The sequence below is a fragment of the Manacus candei genome, unplaced genomic scaffold (assembly GCF_025592945.1).
Source record: "Manacus candei isolate 608988 ecotype Guabito, Panama unplaced genomic scaffold, ASM2559294v1 h1tg000018l, whole genome shotgun sequence".
In the NCBI taxonomy this organism is placed as follows: Eukaryota; Metazoa; Chordata; class Aves; order Passeriformes; family Pipridae; genus Manacus; species Manacus candei.
In genome coordinates this window covers 9,584,328-9,603,243 of record NW_026138066.1, presented here as the reverse complement: position 1 = coordinate 9,603,243, position 18,916 = coordinate 9,584,328, and the positions used below count along the sequence as shown (strand labels likewise).

The window sequence follows — 18,916 nt, the reverse complement described above, 5'->3', positions numbered from 1 at the left end:
ACAGTCTCAGGGGCAGCATCCTCCTTCAGCCCTTCCCCTTGTGCATTTCCATGAGCCTTGCCAATGGCTTGACATGCAGCCAGCACCAGGCTTTCGCTGGCATTTTTGGCTTCAGAACAATTTAGGAAGGATACTGAGGTGCTGGAGCATGTCCAAAGAAGGGCAACGAGGTTGGTGAAAGGACTGGATGACAAGTCCGATGAGGAGCAGCTGTGGGAGCTGGGGCTGTTTAGCCTGTAGAGGAGGCTCAGGGGACACCTCATCACACTCTACCAACTATCTGAGGGGAGGCTGTTGCCAGGTGGGGGTTGGTCTCTTCTCCCAGGTAACCAGCAGTGGGACAAGAGGGCACAGTCTTAAGCTGTGCCAGGGGAGGTTTAGGTTGGACATTAGGAAGAAGTTCTACACAGAAAGTGTGACTGGACATTGGAATGGGTTGCCCAGGGAGGTGGTGGAGTCACTGTCCATGGAGGTGTCTAAGAAGAGACTGGACATGGCACTTAGTGCCATGGTCTGGTAGACAAGGTGGTGTTCGGTCACAGGTTGGACTCAACGATCTCAGAGGATTCCAACCTAGTTGATTCCGTGATTCTGTAACACCATCTGACCCGGTGTCACACTGAGGAGGAGGAGGGCAGCCAGGGCGCAGGGATCACTCCCGTCGGTGGCAGGGTATGGGCTGACGCGGACGGAGTAGCACCTACAGGCACAGCCGGGGTCGCACCCGCAAAATGGCAGCTCCGCCCACACCGCCTGAGGGGGCGCGCGCGCAGCCAAACGCCCAATCATCGATCGCGGCCGGGCGGGGCCGCCGCCGCCGCGCAGGTCAGAGCGCGGCACGCCGAGGCAGCGATCGGGGCCGGGGCCGGGCCAGGCTGAGGCGGTGCTGCGAAAACCAACACAACGGCGCGGCCCGGCCCGGCCCGGCCCGGCAGCCCTTGAGCCCGCGTCTTGCCGCCACCTTCCCCACTGTCGCCGCCGCCGCCCGGCGGGGCCGCCGCCGCCGCGCAGGTCAGAGCGCGGCACGCCGAGGCAGCGATCGGGGGCGGGGCCGGGGCCGGGCTGAGGCGGTGCCGCGACAACCAAAACAACGGCGCGGCCCGGCCCGGCCCGGCAGCCCTTGCGCCCGCGCCTTGCCGCCACCTTCCCCACTGTCGCCGCCACCGCCCGGCGGGGCCCGCTCGGGGCGCGAGGGGGGAGCGGAGACACTCCCCCCATACCCCGGTGGCGCCGCCGCCGCGATGAAGCTCCGCGTGCGGCTGCAGAAGCGAACGGCGGCCCTGGAGCTGCCGGGGGCGGAGCCAACGCTGGGGGAGCTGCGCGCGCAGCTGCGCGCGGCCCTGCTGCCCGCCTGGGGGTACAGGTACCGTGCGGACCAAACCATTGGGGGGCCCGAGGGGGGCGGCGGGGCCGTACCACGCGGGGGGGGTAAGAGGGGGAGTCTGCCCCCCGCGACCCCCCGGACGCAGTGCTGCCCCCTGCCGGTCGGGCGCGGCCGTGCCGGGGAGCGCGTCCCGGGGGATTGAAGGGCTTTTCCCCTCGCACGGGGGTGCCCCGGCTCCTGCTGCCCCGGCTCCTGCAGCGCCCGGGACGCGTGCTGCTTCCCGGCTGGTCGCTGCGGAACGGGAGAGCAAAACTTCGGGCGTGCTCGGCTGCGAAACGCGAATCCGCAACTCAGTCAGAGCTGACCGGGGTTTGTGCGTGGCCCTTACGTTACACCGGGGGTGCAGGGTGTCAGTTTTACAGTTCCCTCAGGCTTCCTGGAGAGTCCCCGGGTTTAAATTTCGTAAACGTTTTATCTGTGAAGAACTCACGGCATACTCTGTAGGAGAGTGAAGTCTGCAGAACCAATTTAAGAATCGCCTACAAAAGGGGATTTTTTTGGCGGTGGCTGAAGGGTTTGTACCGCAAACCTCTAATTAGGTCCGATATACTGGTGTTTCACTGGTGATTCACGTGTGACGTGGGCAGGAGAAATCTGAAGTTGCTGCTTGTCTTGCTACAGTGGGTGTGTTTTAGGGTAGCTGCTTCCCTGCTAACCAGTTTCGTTTCTATTTATTTTTTTTTCATCCGTGCTTACCCTGAAGCATCTTATCTTATTACCCTCATTTGCGACTACCATCCTGTAGGACAGCTGCTGATCTTTGAAAGTAATGTTTTGCTTCATGAGAAAGCAAGATGGTTGAGTCTTCAGCAGTATTTGTTTTTAAATAATCTCAGCCACTAGTTTATTTTAAGCTTGTTTCCCTAGGTGTGATATCTTCGAATTTGAAGGGCATTTGTTCGCTTTTGCTTGTAACTTTTTTATGAGAAATTTCTGTAAATGAAGTTTTATCTACCAAGCAGCTACAGTTGCTTAAAATGTACCTAGAGAGAAACATGGGGGGAAATAATTTCATACATTTTTTTTGCCCTCACTCTTTCTCTAATACGTAGCTCATTATTAATGGATTAAACCCCATGGCATAGTACTGTTGTAATACGGAGTATGCATTTCTAACTATAGAGTCGTGGAATCATTAAGGTCAGAAAAGACCTCCAGGATCATCAAGTCCAGCCTTTGTCTGATCACCACCATGTCAGCTGAACCATAGCACTAAGTGCCATGTCCAGGCATATATACCTCTGTATGCAGTTACCCAGTTGCAGCCAACCATGTTTCCTTACTTTTGTTTTTTTTTTTACTTTTATTTTTCAGTTCTGATACCAAGTTTTCAATAACATTGAACAGAAAAGATGCTCTCACAGAGGATCAGAAGACCTTAGCTTCGTACGGGATTGTTTCTGGTGATTTGATATGCTTACTTCTAGAAGAAGCAGATGGGCAACCCAGCCTACCTCCTCCTCCTCCTTCTGCTCCTACTCCTCCTCCTCCCCCACTTCAGAATGGTCGTGAGCCGTCCACCTTGACCCCCAACAACAGCGAGGCAAACAGTCCAAAAGAAGAAGGGCAGAATGAGCAATCTGACAACCAGAAAGCTCAGGGGGAAGTACAAAAGAGTGATGAGAGGGTAAGTAGATGAGAATTGTCCTGTACAGCACAAGGCAAAAAAGAAGGTATGTTGTTGTGTCAATTACTGTACTCTACAGGAGAGAGTCTCTTCAGAATATTTGGCTCCTAATACCTGTCCAGTGTTTATCCAGTTATTTGAATGGAAATTTGTCTCTCTACATTGTATATTACCTGTGGCACAGAAGCTAATTCAGAGAGCCTAAAGTGTTTTAGATCTGACGTTTTTACAGGAGTGAATGTTTTTGCTGGAACATGCACTTTTCCTAAGGAAATTAGGATTATGTTTCTTACCTGCCTCAGCGCTGTCTTCTTGAGGAAACTGATTGTAGGTACTGAGCAGTTGCAACAGGCACTGCCTGTTGGAATTGGGCTCTTATTTTTTCCTTTCATGACCTTTCCCTTTCTACTTTTTTATTTTTGTAATGTGTCTGTAGTTTTGTCAGATAACTTAATAACATGGTATGATTTTTGTAGAAGAAAGGAAGTTACAATAAAGCCACAGTCCTCCTTAAGTGACAGCAGATGCACTCCATGGATTTTTTTTCCCTGCTGTTTAGGCCTGTTGTGTTTGTTGACAGTCCCAGCTACCATTTTGGTTACTTGCCATGCATGTTGGCTAAGTTCAAATTAATGGTGATACTACAGTGATTAAATTATTCCTGTGTATGTTGCAAAAATTCTAATTCTGAAGATTTAATATAGTATTACCATGTTGTCTTCAATTTGTGTATGCAATAAAATGACAGATCCTTTAATGAAGCACTTGTATTATAAAGATTAAAAGATACAGAGGTTATGTATATAATCCCAGTCTCCATCTGGAATGCTGGAAAATGGAGGTGTAATGAATCTTATATGTACAACTTGTATGGGAAATCATGGGAAATGGAATAAGCAAAATATTGATGTAAAATATTGGTGTAAAGTATTGATGTATACAGAGGTGTAATTTTCTGAACAAAGTTATTTTTTGCTTTCTCCTGAAGGCAGGATCCAGCTTAGAATTTCCTTCTGGATTAGTCCCAGAAGATGTTGACCTGGAAGAAGGTACAGGCTCCTATCCCTCGGAACCCATGCTGTGCAGTGAAGCTGCTGATGGTGAAATACCCCATTCCTTGGAGATGCTCTACCTTTCTGCTGAGTGTACTAGTGCCACTGATGCCTTGATTGTTCTGGTTCATCTGCTCATGATGGAGACAGGCTATGTACCTCAGGTAGGTAGGTGCACAAGCAAATAGAAATTTCTTGGTCAGTGTGAGAAAGCTATGGAATATCATGGGAGTGTGTAATACAAGATCCATCTGAGGATCTGCTTCTGCATTGTATATGTGAGTTGGCAGCAGGGGCTGCTGAAGTTCCAGCTTCTCTGATTTCCCTGACCAGTAATTCTTTGGGCTAAAGACTAGAGCAGATTTTAGGTGCAAGAGAAAAGACCTGTCCCTGTGTTTCTTTTGGTCCTCAGCCTCCCTAGGACCCAGCTGATAACCTTCTGTTTCTACTTTATGCTCTTGAGCATGTGTAGATGTGCTTAAATTGTAGCACTTCATCAAAGTACTGCCTTAAGTGTCAGTGTCATCTCAATGGTAGCCTGCTCAAGTGGTGCTTAGCAAGGCCTAGGTCTGCCAAAATATTGTCTCCAATTCAATATGAACTTCAGCTAAGTGTTGTTAGGCTTTGGTTCCACTAATCTGTAGAGGTATTGTACTTGAGCACCTATGGCAATACCTCTGTGCCATGTGTGAATTCACTTTTTCCCTTCCATTTGCATTTAATATTTACTCATAAGTGGCTGAACATGCAGAAGAAGACTTGATGTGAGGAAAGGTGTTTAAATTCCCATATTTTTTTCTTGCAGTGAGGCTAACTAAGCACATGTGGTTATCTGGTTGACCAATACCAATTTAATAAATCTGCTAAGTTTATTACATCCCATAATTTGAAATACTACCTGAAGAATACATTTACCACTGGGAAGAAAGTTTGTTTATGTCAGTGAGCAGGCTCGGAAGTAGGGAAGACAATTGCTTTACAGATTTAAGAGGAAAGAATCTACTTATACTTGTGGTTATGTCATATCCACCCCCTGGGATTCCATCTGAGCCTTTTCATACTGAAGTTGAAAGAAAAACTGTTAGTTGACTCAAATTTTCAGATTAACTTCAAACTATGATTCTTACAACCCTGTCAGATATTGTAAGTTCACAGAAAAGGTGCAACAACATGTTTTTTGTGCAGCAAATTAATGTACGTGCAGGAGCTATTGGAATGCTGGAATGGGTGACAGAATGAAGCATGTATCTCAAAGAAATAGGTGTGAGTGATCACTGAAAAACCTTTCCTGTCAGGACAAAAAATTACTAAACTTCACCTTATATTTACTCTTCTGGGGAAAATAGTGTATAATCACACATACTCATAATCACTGTGTCATAATGTGCATTACAACTGACCCAAGAGTTGAATTGCAAACATCATTCTGCAATTTCTTAACTTTTAGTCCTTTTCTTACCCCTCAGCATTGGTACACTGCTAAAGTGTGACAGTGTGTTACCTCTTTGCATTTTTAGGGGACAGAAGCCAAGGCAGTCTCTATGCCAGAGAAATGGAGGGGGAATGGTGTTTATAAGCTACAGTACACACATCCCCTTTGCGAGGAAGGTTCTGCTGGTTTGACTTGTGTGCCTCTGGGAGATCTTGTTGCTATTAATGGTGAGTCAGTAAAATTTTTATCTTGGATGCACATTGCTAAGTATCACCATTGTTTAGCAAGAGAAAACTTATATGCACTTCTGTGAGGTAAGTTTTGAGCTGCACCTTTATTACTTGGGTTGCTGAGGTGCAGGAGATGCCACTTCCTGGTGCTGAATACTCGTGGCATTTCTGGTGTCTGTGTTAACTGTTTGTCTCCCTCTAATTATAACAGATCAGTCCTTAGGAGATTCAGCTGGTCTTTTCACAACAATGTTTTAGAAATTTTTTGTGTCTCATTTCATATGAACTTTGATATACATTGCCAGACATGAAAAGAAGTAGATCTGCTCCAGCTACAGTATTGTGTCTTATGTTCTTTGCTAGACTTAAAACTTCCAGACTATGTATTCTTTAGCTCTGATGTATAATCCTTCCTGTAGTACACTAACTGTGATCTCAAAAATTGTTTTTAGTTTAAGACATTCAGACCAGAAAAATTATAGAAGTCTATTTTTTTGAAGCAACTTCCGTATCACTTGATGGGTTTTTTGAGATTTTTTTTGTCTTTTTTTTCCTTTCTATTCTTTATTTTATTTAGTATTTTAGTATTTTATTTAGTATTTCCACATTTTTGTGGAAACAATATTAAATTGGGACTTGGTTCTAATTTTAATCTTCGATTAAATCTTTTATGTTTCTGTGTAAAACTTGTAACTGATTTTGCCAATTTGTATAAGCACACATGTTTTCTCAGAACCTGTATGTATTGTGATCAGATGTTTTAACCAAGTTGGGTTAAGGTTAGATTTAGGACAGTGTTATAGCTGCCATGCATAGAGTGTTCATAAAGTAAACTTCTGTGTTACATCTCTTTTCATGTGATAGAATTGTTGAAGGTAATGCTTGGTTGCTGCTTTGTTATTTTAAATGCCTTTTTTTTTTTAAAGTTTTTATTTGTCTACCTGCTTGCTATAGTTGGGTATTTTCCTTCTGGGTTCTAGTAAGGGAGGAAAGTAAAACATCTCTAAAGAGTAAAGCAGTAATGAAGTGGTCTTTGTCATCTCTCAGCATGTTTTAAGTTTTGAAGTGTCTTTTTTTTTTTATATTTGCAGCAACATTAAAAATCAACAACGAGATTAAAAGTGTTAAGAGGATCCAGCTATTGCCAGCATCCTTTGTTTCCTTTCAGGACCCAGGTATGGTTGAGCTATGATACTCATAGTAGTAAACTGAAAAGCAAAGAATTGACACAGTGGGTAAAAAGATGCTTTAGTATAGCACCAAATAGGTACAGAATAGCAAAAAAGAATAAAAATGTAGTTACCATTTAGATTAGTCATAACTTTGTGGTAAAAGGAATTCAGAGTGTAGCCATTTATTCATATTTTATGAAAACAAATTGTATTTCTTGGATTAAGTGTTAGAAAAGAACCTTGCAAAGTCCAATTTATCCTTTGGCCCCTATGCCTGTAATTTATGAGGTCCTAAGTGTGTGTGTGGATCTCTGGGACAGCAGTGCTGGAAAATACCCCTTTCTGCCTGACAACTCAGGGCTTCAGAGGCTGGTGGTACCTACACTCTTGTTGTGGCACTGTAATGGTTAAATTCTTTTTGTCAGAAAACATGTACTGGCCACATAGGTTTCTCCAGAGTGCCAAAACTGGAGGGAAGACTAAGTCAAGGAAGCAGAGAAGGGCAGATTGATGTGGATCCTTGTGAGCACAGGCCTGACTAGTGTTTTGTTCTCTGAAGTAGATGAGCTGCTTTATTGGCAGTTGAGACTGACTTGATGTCCTACGATATGTTCTGAGTAGTCCCAGTCACTGGTGTATAAGTCTAATTGAAGAAGAACTGAGTACTGAAATGTATCCAATATAACAGTAGAGTCTTCTGGCTCTCCTTTCTTCAGAGAACAGAATGCATAACCACTTCTGTCAGAAAAATTATTATTTCAGGCATTTAGAACACAGCTGTATGTTACACATGAGCTTTGTAATCTGACAAAGGAGTCTCTGGCAGCTTGAGAGTCGGTTTGTTTCTGGATAACTCAAGTCTTCCCCTTACCTGTGCTTTTTGAGGCCAAAGGGAAAGCTGAGCCTGACCATGGAAATGGTCTCTAGTTGCCAATGACTGACTTGTTGCAAGCAAGTTAACACTGTAGCTGCAGACCTGCTCCCATCGAGATCACAAGCAGCTTAGAGTTCTGCTTACAAGAAAACTGTAATTCTCATATAATTTTTGCGTTATAAACTTTTGAAGTTAAGCTTTTTACCTCTCTTCTTTGATAGAGAAGGTTGCAGGTGTTTACAAAGACCTTCAGAAGTTATCCCGCCTCTTTAAAGACCAGCTGGTTTACTCTCTCCTGGCTGCTGCCCGACAAGGTGAGAGAAAATATTTATGTTAGAGATGATACGTAATTTGTGAGGATGGAAGGGAGGGGGTCTATCAAAAACCTTGAAGGAAAAGTGTTAGAAACAGCTTCTCAGTGATGGCTATATAAAAATAAGCATAAAGTAATATATATATTCTAAAGAAATTATATTGATCTTTGTAACTGAGAAAATATTAATATAATTCTAGTTTTAATTTTTCATTGCTCTAGTCTCAATTCAGAGACTGAAATGGAGTGGCTGTTTTTCACGCTTAATGATGAGAAAATCATACCATAATATTTTTGTAGCAGTAGTTCTATAGTTTTGAACTATTTCTTTGTCAATACAGAAAAATTTGTATAGCATCATATTTGGAAGTCTAACCTCAGTAATGATCTTGTCAGTAACTGTTCATTGAGGGCTTGGAAGGGATGTTAGGAAGTAACCCAAGCTGGTGTTTGTGAGGCAGTAGGAAGCCAGGCTGTCCCTGCATAGTTACTGCTGTAAAAGGTCTCAGCTTTGTGTTCTGAAGACTATTCAATGGAATTCCCTCTAGACTTCAGTGCAGGAAGGTTTTATGTGAAGCATGTGCTCTGTACTTAATGTGTATTTTGCAGACTCATGAAATTGGGCAGGTCTTTTTTCCTTTACATATTCTTTTGTTCTGTAGCCTATAAATAAAGTTAGATGTTTGGGATGTTTCTTAGGCGCAGTGGTCAGTATAAAGTGTCATTTGCCCTATTTCGTGCACTCTATAGGTGTACTTAGAGTTGCAAGAGGTCTGTTTTGCAAGAAGTCACATCACAGTAGTTGCTGAGAAAAGTGGTGCAACTCAGGTACGAAGGAGAGAGGATTTAAGGGAAAGATTATGATGTTCTTTCTTTCTTTTAGGGTCTTTAGAGATAAACTCCACACCACTTAAGTGATACTTCTGTTTTCTTCACTGTGTAGCTCTGAACTTGCCAGATGTGTTTGGGTTAGTGGTCCTTCCTCTTGAGCTCAAGCTTCGGATTTTCAGGCTTCTAGATGTCCGTTCACTCATCTCTCTCTCTGCTGTTTGCCGTGATCTTTACACAGCTTCAAATGACCAGCTTCTGTGGAGGTTTATGTATCTGCGGGATTTCCGAGGTAATGTCGAGGCACATCTTTCTCTAATTGCTTCATTTTAACAGAGGGATTAGGTGTGACAGATTTTGATAAGAGGCTCCTCAGGCAACCGGTAATGTTATTTAAACACTCTGAGGAAATGCAGTGCAGTTGGTCAGCTGTAATTCAGGTGGATGCACAGTGTTAAGTCAGGAAAATTGCTGACAATCTTCTGAGCCATTACTGGTGGACCATGTGGTTCTTCCCATTGTGTGGTGCAGGCCTTCCTTGTTTTCATCTGTTTCCTTTGCTACTCTGGTGTACTGGCTATTGCAGATATTAGGAAGTGGAGGGAGGATATATTCCTGCTACAATTTCTCACACAGGATTGAAGAAACAAAGGTAGTCAAGGGAAGTGCTGTCAGAAGGCACAGGTGGGGACAGTATTTCTGGGATTTCTCTACTTAGTACCATTTGGAGGTAATGCTTTACACAGAATGAGTGTGCAAGTAGATTACCTGTTAAATGGTCCTGGAGCTTTATATTTTTTAAGATGCATTATCTTTATGAAAGGATGTATTGACCAAATAGTGTTTTTTCCTGTCTTGATTATTCTGCAACTTCTGACAAACTCTGGGCACCTGTGGCACAAATGCTACTTGCTTTTCCTAATTTTTTCCTTCTCTTTGTAGATCCTATTGCAAGGCCTCGTGATACAGACTGGAAAGAAGTAGGTGGCTTTTTTATATAATCTCTCTGAGATGAGTCTAATTTGAGAATTAAGCACAGATTTTGGGAGGCAGTAATGAGTTAAATTTTAGTTTAAAAGTATGGCGTTCCATGTATGCATGTTCGTCGGAATAGGGGAAAGCAGCATCAACAAGTTACATGGTGTGTGCCTGAATTGTGGGTTAGAGATCTTCCAAAGATGCTGTGTCTGGGCTTTGGCAAGCAGGGGAGTTGCCGCTCTGGGTTTTCAGACTGGTGAGGAGCACTTTTTTGAGAAGTACCATAAAACTGAATACAACTGCTGAAGCTGGAACACTTACAGAGCTTTAAAATGCCTTCTTTTTCTGTCTGCAGCTATACAAGAAAAAGTTGAAACAGAAGAAGGAGGCCCTGAGATGGAGGCACATGATGTTTCTGCCCCCTATACCTCATCCAATCCCCTTTCATCCCAACCCATTCTATCCTAATCCCTTTCCTCCCAACCCATTCCCATCAAACCCAATCTATCCCCCAATGATCATTGGTGGAGAATATGATGAGAGACCAACACTTCCGTATGTTGGAGACCCAATTAACTCACTCATTCCTGGCCAGGGAGAAGCACCAGGTCAGTTCCCTCCATTCAGACCACCCTTTGACCCCATTGGTTCCTTGCCTGGAGCAAGCCCTACGCTTCCAGGACGAGCTGGTCCCAATGACAGGTTTCCACCCAGACCCAGCCGGGGCCGCCCCATGGACATTCGCCGTGCGTTCATTTGATTGAGGCTTTTTCCTGCAGTGAGTTTTCTAGTCGCTGAGCTTGCTTCCTAACTGCAGGAGATTGCAAATCCCAGGCACTAACACCTGCCTTCTCTTCAGATTGTGTCAAGAACATGTGTGCATGGTAGTGTTCCAGCCAAAAAGGCTGTGTTTGTTTTGTGCTCTGGTAGTGCTGTACCACCTGGCACTCAGGTCTGTTTCACGAAGAGCTACAACTTAGAGCAGTTTGTTCTCCTTCCCCTCCTCCTTGCCCTTAGTTGTCTGTGAAGTGCTACTTACAGACCAGAAGGATACCGACCAAATACTTGCTGCATCAGATAAAGAGCACTTTAAATACAAACCCTATACTTGTCTGTCTTATTTGAAGAGTTTTACTAAATTTCCAGGAGAAATGATGATGTTTAAAATCTACCAGGCTAATTAATAATCTTTATTAACAAAAAAGTTACCATGTACCACATAGAACAGGATACTACCACTGTCATGGTAGATGTGTGTTCATGGATATTTTTGAATATGTTGTTTCCTTTTTCCTGTAATGTTTTATTAGGTAAAAAGCATTTTTGTATTGTTACTTAATGCACAAAGAATACAGGGAAGGAATTTTCTTTACAATAGAAGTATTAGAACACAAATGAATTCATTTTGCAAACAACTGAGTAAAGTCATGCTACAGTGCAACTCAGAAGTCTAAACAGAAGCAGAGCAACTTTACAAAGAATCAGCAGCAAAACTTTTGTCTTTCTCCTTGACTTTACAAATAAGGATCTGTAGTACATGGCTGCATTTACTGTGTGTGAACTAAAAGTGGTGCAAAAATGCATCTTCTCTCCCTGTCTGACTTAAGGAATTAAATAGGCTGACCTGGTTGCAGTGGAAATGGGGTCACAACAACATGAGAAGCAGAATGAATTCTCACTTCAGTTCAGTGAATTCCATTTAATTCCATTACTTAAGTATCAGATTATATCTTACCAAAAAGAAATGTATTGTAGCATGTTATGAGCACCTTTCAAGTATTGTCTTATTAACTAATGAGCAACTAACAAGACCACTGTTAAAGTCTCCTGATGAGATCTGCAGGCTGACACTGGAGCTCAATTAAAGGAAGACCAGAATGACTGAACTTTGCTAGAACTTTTAATTCCTTACCTATTTTTTAAGCTGATTGATCTCAGTGTTTCTATAAATGTAAATGGTACTGATGACTGTTGTGACAACTGATACTATTTTCTAAAACCTTTTTGAAATTCCAACAGTGGAAATGGAACGGCATTTCCTGTTAAATACAAGCTCTTTAATCAGTAATACTTATGTGCTTTTTCAGGTGATATTTCAGTGACTCATCTTGTTTTGTATAAAATCAGCTGACTTCAGTAGGGTCAGGAAGTTTTGCCAAGTAAAATATAATACTTTATTTTGCTGTCAAAAGTTGTATTGCTTCTTTCTTCCCTTTTCTACTTCACAGCAACGAATTCCCTTCAATATCAAGATGATCCTTAACTTTCAGCATTTACCTACAGTGGTTGAATTGTCTTGTTCCAAAAGAATTTTCACAAGTGAAATTCATAGTCAGACCTCTGTAAAGAAGCTTACAGTGTTTCTCTATATTCCCTATAAAAAGGAAAAGGGAAATCTACACTGCGCTGGTCTTGCACCATCTTGTCCTTGTGATGAGTGCTTCAGCAATGAATTCATAATATTCAGAAAAGGTTATACAAATTATTTTATCAGTTAAAGCTGTAACTTACCCTTTTCGTTTTTTTTTTCAAGTTATTCCTGGGAACAATGATCTCTGTGCATGTGAGATAAGTCAGTTTTGTGGTGCCAGTGGTACTCGCATGGCCATTGCCTTGGTGACAATCGCGGGACTTACCCTGCTGGCAGGCTGTGTCCTTCTCTGGAATTGGGCTCTGTCTGCCATGAAGACAACCATGAAGTTATACTTCTGCCAGGCTGATGCCAGAGGTTCAGTTTATCCTGGATTTTGTCATTTGAATGTTTTTTTTTTTTTTGAAGACATGAACTCAGCCTTTTTACACATATACCACTAAAGGACCTGAAGATATTCCTCCCCATTTTTGTTGTCCTTCACATTGTAGTAAAGGTATTGTGAGCCAAAGATAAAGGAACCTGATTACCTGGAACTGTCAAGTTCCTTAAAGAGGAGTTCCTGTTATTCATAAAACAGGATATGAAATATAAAGTGAATATCTCGGGGCCAGCAGTATAAAATTAGAAGACAAAACAGAGGAAATACTTGAAAACTAACTGCTTGCTTTGTTTATTTGCCAGCTCCTAAGTCAAGTGTGTGTGTGATTCCTGTTGTAAACTTCTATAAAAGAGAAGTCACAAAAGATGAAATGCCTGAAGATGGGCATTTCTTACCTGTACTATTCATCAGTACCCAACACTGTTAACGTTGCTACTAAGAGTCACTTGCAAATAAGGAACTATTTTCCTTGGCTTTTCTATTTATTGTTTTATCTTACTCATCAAACTTAGACCCAACCAGATGTGAAGCAGCTGAGCCATACACAGGGTGTAAAGTCTTATGTGGTTAGTGGAAGACAGTAAAGTACTCTGCATTTACAAGTAGGACTGCTGTTCTTCTGGACTTTAGCTTGCCTGGGAATGTAAATGACATTTCTCTTGAAATACCACACCTAGCTATGACAGGAAAATCAAGATGTTTCTCAGTTTGTATTTAAACAGCAAAATGGAAACTAATTTTCCAGGTGGTGGATATGGGTGGGTGTCATAGCTGCCTACCAGCTCCTTCTTGGGTTGGATCCAAATGCACAAACCTACTCATGCTTCCTGGCTTCCATGTGAAGAAAACTAAAGCAAACAAGACAAAAGAAAGCTCTGACCAGGTGTTCAGTTTTCACAACTGTGTGAGAAATGTCCCAAGGCATGCTGTGGGGCTTGTCTGCCCTGTGATTTAAATGTAGCTTCTATTTACTAGTTTTTCTGTTGCCTTCTTACTGCCCCTAGCTCCAGCTGTTATATTTCGGTAGCTAAATACCTCTTGGGTATACCTTAGTTTTCCATTCATGTAAATGGAGAATATACCGCTTGTATTCCCTCTGTCTCTTTGTTGGAGTGTAGGGATTTTGGACTAGAAACCTGGCATCAAAGGTGACAACCTGAGGTTTGGATGATGCATTTGTGAATCTCCTGCTAGCCACAACATCTAGTATGTGAGCATCATAATTGTAGACTTGAGTTGTGCTGTTGGGACATTCATAGGACACAGCGTAGATTTTCATCATTTTAACTCAGGAAATCAACTCTGTTTTCATTAAAGCACTTCTATGAATAGAAATGGAGATGCTTTTCAGGAACTATGGGAATAACTAAGATAAGCTGACAATGCCTGTTGCTCGTACTTGTAGCTAGAAGGAGGGGAGATGCAATTCTGTTTGCTTGTCCCTGGAAAGGTGACAGCTGGGAGCTGTAGGCAAATTAAGATACTTGAGTCACTGTTAGGTATCAAGTCAGCAGTGCTGTCCTGTTACTGTGGTCCATTCGAGGACAGCCCTGCTGTGTTCAAATGCAGCATCAGCAAATGATCCAGCTGTTGTGGTTTCAGTGATGAACTGGGGTCGATTTATGGGGCTGTGTCATACTAGTCACTAGTTACTTTTTTTGTATATGTCGTGTTGGTAAGGGAGACATAAAGAGTTTCAGGGGATAGAACAGTTGAGGATTCTGGCAGTAAACTTTTATTTCTGACTCTGCATCTCTGGTGACCATTTAGTAGGGAAAGGCATTAAACCATGCTGAGGGAAGTGTTACAGAAGGAAATCCTCTCCCGCCAGCATTGTATTACCTCTTCTCCATATAGTGGAGCCTGTTAATCTGCTATTCTTGCCAGTGGGACCAGTCTTGCTCAAGCCCATTTGTCATGCTTTTATTGCTCCTGGAGACTCCAAAACATCAGGGACTGGTTTTTTTCTCAGACAATGACATGTATTTATGATGCTACATTGTAAACTGCTTAGCAAACCTTGAAGGACAACACAGAACTGGGGACAAAAATAACAACAGAAACAAATAATCAGAGAGTAAGGTGGTCCTGTAATACTGGCCTTGAGGTATAAATCATTGATCCAGATGTGTCTCTTGAGAGACTTCCAACCTGGAAAAGCTATGCTGTTACTTGCCATTATATGTGCAAAGGCCTGCTCAGGGGTAGGTCATACAAGGTCCAGATGACTGCATTGGATTTAGATGTTCATTACAGGTGCTATGCAGGAAGGATTTCCATGTTTGGCTTTATTCCCACCAGTGAATCATAAGATCCGAGATGGCAAATGCAGCTGTTGCTTTTGCTGTTTTGGGGATCTCCTGGTTTAAGTGACAGCAAAGATCTGTGCCATTGGCTGAGATATTTTTTTAACTTAAAACTTACTGACCTCCCTGGGCATTCCTAAGTATCATCATGGTGAAGTTGCTAAGGGAAGCACAAAGCCAAGTCTGGCCTTGAAGCTGTATTTTGAGGAGGTGGGATGAGGACTGACACCTGCATTAGGTATATTATAACCAGAGCTCACAGGGTGCAAGGGGGTTCTCACCTGGCAGAAATAGCTATAAATACATGGATTTACCCAGGGTGGGTTTTTGCAATCATGAACATAGCTTGTGTCATTCCTGGGTTTCTTGATATCCAAGTTCTAGTATATGGGCACATACATGGCTTCATTCAGTGTTGCAGGCTTAGAGAAAAAGCACACTGGTGAAGATCCATCTCTGTCTTCTCTGGAAGAATAATTCTCAGAGATGGTTAGAGAGGACTAATACTTATTGTGACCAGCTTGGGGCAATCCCATACATGTCCTGCCATGGCTTGATGTCTCTGGATGGACCCAGCTCATCTTATTTGTGAAGTATAATTTTCCTGTTCTGTTGCAGGTTTGTCACCTTGCATTCATTTTGCATTCACCCCAGCGAAGTCAGTGGGAGTTCAGGGAGGGAGACAGGATTTCACTCCATATCTCTGTCCATTCGGTATTATGGAACACTCAGCACACAAGTATGTGCACTTCATCAGCTCTGCTATTAATTAGGCACTTTCCTGAGGGAAATGCTTAGCCAGATGTGACCAAGTCACCAAAGTGCTTGGAGTTTAGCTGGGTTTTGTCTGGAATTTGTGTGAACTGTGAATGTGAACTCTGGTGTTTTCAGGGGCAGGGGAAGAAGTTGTTTTTTATGTGGAAGACCCATTTCTCAGGTTATTTTTGAGCTAAGGCTACAGGGTTAGAACACAATGTTTTTCTCTCAGAACTTGGGGATCATGTGCAGGGGACATAAATGCAAGGCATGAAACAGAGATCTTTTATCTGCTATGAGCAGAGAGATCTGGAATAAACCAGGAGTCCATCTGGATGACCTGCTCATGTGATCTTTGGCGCTTACTGATGCCTGGTACCATATTTAACTTGGATGTAGTTTTGCTCTGAAAAGTGACCTTTTATGAAGTTGGTATCACGAAGTTCCACAGTTCACTGTATTTCCATGCTCAAACATGCTCACTTTATCAGTCAATGAGTACTTATTCTTGACTCTGCCTTTGCATATGTGTTTCTGAAAGAAGCCCATGTTTTTTAGGTCAACCTTAACAAGAATTCAGTAATTGGAAGTTAGCAATTGTATTGACTATGTACAAATCAAAATAAAACCCAGTTTGCACTGTCATAACTGTGTCGACTCCACAGAAGTTAGCAAGAGTAAAATTGCTTTACAATTCAGTCATTTGAACAGATCTGATTATGCAGAAAAAACAATGAAGTAGTGACATTTTTATGCAGTCACTTTTCAGACTGTTATTAGAATATTTTCTTTGTATTAAAACAACTGTAGTTTTCTAAATTCCCTTTACCCAGGTGGTAGTTGTAAGTCGCTTGGTTCCACTGAGTGTATTCCAGGATGACATCAGGTATGCTATTATGTAGAGTGAGGACTGACAAAAGCACAGATCCACCTGCAGAACTGTTAATCAGAAAACAGGCTAGCAAATGATTTCCTCAGGTTGCGGATGGTCTCAGCTTTTGCTTCATCTTCACTGGCATTTCCCCGCTGAGGTGATTCAGATATGCTGAAGGTGTTTGTCAGGGACTGCGATTTGCTGAAATGGAAAACAGAGTTCTGGCTCAGCAGGAGAAGGTGGTAATTCAAAGCTGGTTACTGATGCTTTGTGTTCCATCACACAGACAAATTCAAGAATAAAAGGAGAGGTTAGCAAGGATAATCTCCATGTGCTAAGACATCTAAGAATGGGGAGTTGGGAAAGGATGCGACATGGACAAGTGGCTCAATCCAGACTGGTAAGAGTTGATGAAAACATCTGACTAAAAGTATGCAACTGCCATTTGGCGCGGCCGTTGTGAGGAACTGTTAAGTAATTTCACTACTAATGCAGAAGAATGGATTCATACTGAAGGTCACCTGTCTCTCATCAGCTGTACCATGAATGATAGCCCTGTCCTTTCAGCTGTGAGAGCACAAGAGGTTTGGTAAGTTGATAGCCATGTCCCCTGCAACGTGTGCATTTGCCTGCCCTCCCTAGCCTGTGTGCTCTGACTGTCAGCTCTGTAATATAGGTCTTTTGGTTGGCCACACTGCTCCTGCTGGGTATGTACCTGCTAGTGTTTAACTTCAGGACTGTGTTTTTAAAGTAAATCTCCCAATTTTCCCTGCTACTGTGCTTAGTCAATGAGTGGTTTCTTCTGGTCAGTAATAGGTATCCACCACAAGACCAGACTCTGAAAACCAAGTACCTGAAATATGTATAGTGTGGTGACTGCATCCTTAACACCAACATTTTGATCCTTAAGTACACTTTTTTTGGTTTGTCTTGCTAATGTAAACATCATCACTGAAAGCCTATTCCAGAATATCACTCCTCTGATTCCTAGAAATTGTCTTCTCATTCCTAGCCTATATTTTGTTCTGGCCAGTTCATACCGATTTGCTCGTGTTAACTTTTTGTCAGCATCAGACTTTTTTTTGCCAATCTTTCCTGCCATGGTGCCAGCCAGATATGCTCTGTGAAGGGTGACAGCCAAGGCTGCTATCAGAGATCAACAATAATTCATTGGTGTGCTCTGCTCCAGAAGAGCACTTCAACATACAGTCACCATCTGGAGTTTCATATATATGAGGAGGGCCACTTCCCCTTACCCCCCCTCCCCTCCCTTTTTGCTACCAATTGCAAAAAATTGCCCAGAAAAGAAGCTGTGTAGCTCCTGCATTCAGGGAATAGTGAAGGAATGACTCCTGTTGAGCTTTCTGGGCCATATTGTGTTGTTTACAGCCTGTAAGGTGTGTACACCCTACTGGGAAGGCAGTGGCTGTGTTGATATGGCCAGGGTAGAGCACATGATTAACAATGAGCACAAGAACAAGAGGAAGAATGTGAATTCTTAGTGATGTCAAATACAACTTTTTCTTCCTGACAACAGGTCAATGGTGGCCCGTTATGCCCAGGGATATTTATATATACCTCTGAAGTCACTCACAGTTATGCAGGTCTTTGTCCCTGGTTACTTCTGCCTGACAACAGGTGATATGTTCTTCATGTCAGCTCAGGGTATCTACAGATAGTAGCAGGTTATCAGAGCACTTACTTCAGGTGTGGGTGTGGGGCAACTTGCTGTTTGGATGTTTCCGTCGGGCTTGGCTGGCTTGGAGCCCGGCCTTGGGCAGGAGGTCTAGGCTGCTGTGGAGGGAATGCGCCCGCCTTGGAAGCCTGGACTGGAGAGGACCCAGTTGCTGATCGGACTTGCTGTGGAGATCCAGGTGACCTTTGTTGAGGGGAAGTGGACAGAGGACTCTGGGGCTGCTGTCCTTGAGGAGAGAGCCGCTGCTGTGGAGGTACGTTTGTTCGCGTAGGCTGAGATCCTTGTGGCTGGCGTGGTCCACCTGAAAGGGACATGTAGACATAAATGTGAGGAAGTGCACGTGGTGGACAACAAGCATGAAACATCTATATGGAAGAACAGGTCTTGCTAAGGGGAGAGACTCTTCAGTTTAGCTTCATTGGGAAGAATGAGGAAAAACCTCTTTTATAGGCCTAAAATTGGTCTCATGCCCTCTTCTGTAGAGTTGTCCATTTTTCTATCTCCTTCAGCACTAAAGAAGACCCTCCACTCTCCCTGAAGGGAGTCACTTCAACCTGTTTTACTCTTCCATGTGTCTGGTATTTCTTTTTCTTGGTAAGCACATCCTGCTTGGGGAAGGAAGAGTCACTGGAGAACCAACT

The 18,916-nt window shown here is 43.0% G+C and overlaps 2 protein-coding genes across 4 annotated transcripts in view; one reads left to right on the top strand and one right to left on the bottom strand.

Moving 5' to 3' along the window:
- The first annotated feature begins 1,043 nt into the window (after positions 1-1,043).
- Positions 1,044-12,081, top strand: FBXO7 (F-box protein 7). 3 transcript variants are annotated; one of them, XM_051784595.1, is made up of 9 exons: positions 1,044-1,363; positions 2,699-3,011; positions 4,000-4,227; positions 5,581-5,722; positions 6,817-6,900; positions 7,993-8,085; positions 9,154-9,204; positions 9,855-9,892; positions 10,246-12,081. In XM_051784595.1, exons 1-9 carry the CDS (start codon positions 1,242-1,244, stop codon positions 10,648-10,650), a joined length of 1,476 nt encoding a protein of 491 aa, XP_051640555.1. In that variant the 5' UTR covers positions 1,044-1,241; the 3' UTR covers positions 10,651-12,081. The 3 variants fall into 3 exon arrangements, with proteins under 3 accessions (XP_051640555.1, XP_051640556.1, XP_051640554.1); XM_051784594.1 differs by having other exon boundaries at positions 1,046-1,363; positions 9,028-9,204; XM_051784596.1 differs by lacking the exon at positions 9,154-9,204.
- Positions 12,082-15,091: 3,010 nt separating this feature from the next.
- The window catches only part of SYN3 (synapsin III), a 201,240-nt gene continuing 197,415 nt past the window's right edge, over positions 15,092-18,916 (bottom strand). The window contains exons 14-15 of the mRNA XM_051784589.1: positions 18,282-18,576; positions 15,092-16,780 (exon numbers count right to left, since the gene is read on the bottom strand). Coding sequence (XP_051640549.1) covers positions 16,648-16,780; positions 18,282-18,576 — 428 coding nt within the window. The 3' untranslated portion in view covers positions 15,092-16,647. The remainder of the gene's footprint in view (positions 16,781-18,281; positions 18,577-18,916) is intronic.

Excerpts from the sequence above, each read along its gene's own strand:
- FBXO7 (XM_051784594.1), top strand. The coding sequence starts at position 1,242 with ATGAAGCTCCGCGTGCGGCTGCAGAAGCGAACGGCGGCCCTGGAGCTG. Across the intron at positions 3,012-3,999 it reads TACAAAAGAGTGATGAGAGG|GCAGGATCCAGCTTAGAATT; the intron begins GTAAGTAGATGA and ends TTTCTCCTGAAG. Across the intron at positions 5,723-6,816 it reads AGATCTTGTTGCTATTAATG|CAACATTAAAAATCAACAAC; the intron begins GTGAGTCAGTAA and ends TTATATTTGCAG.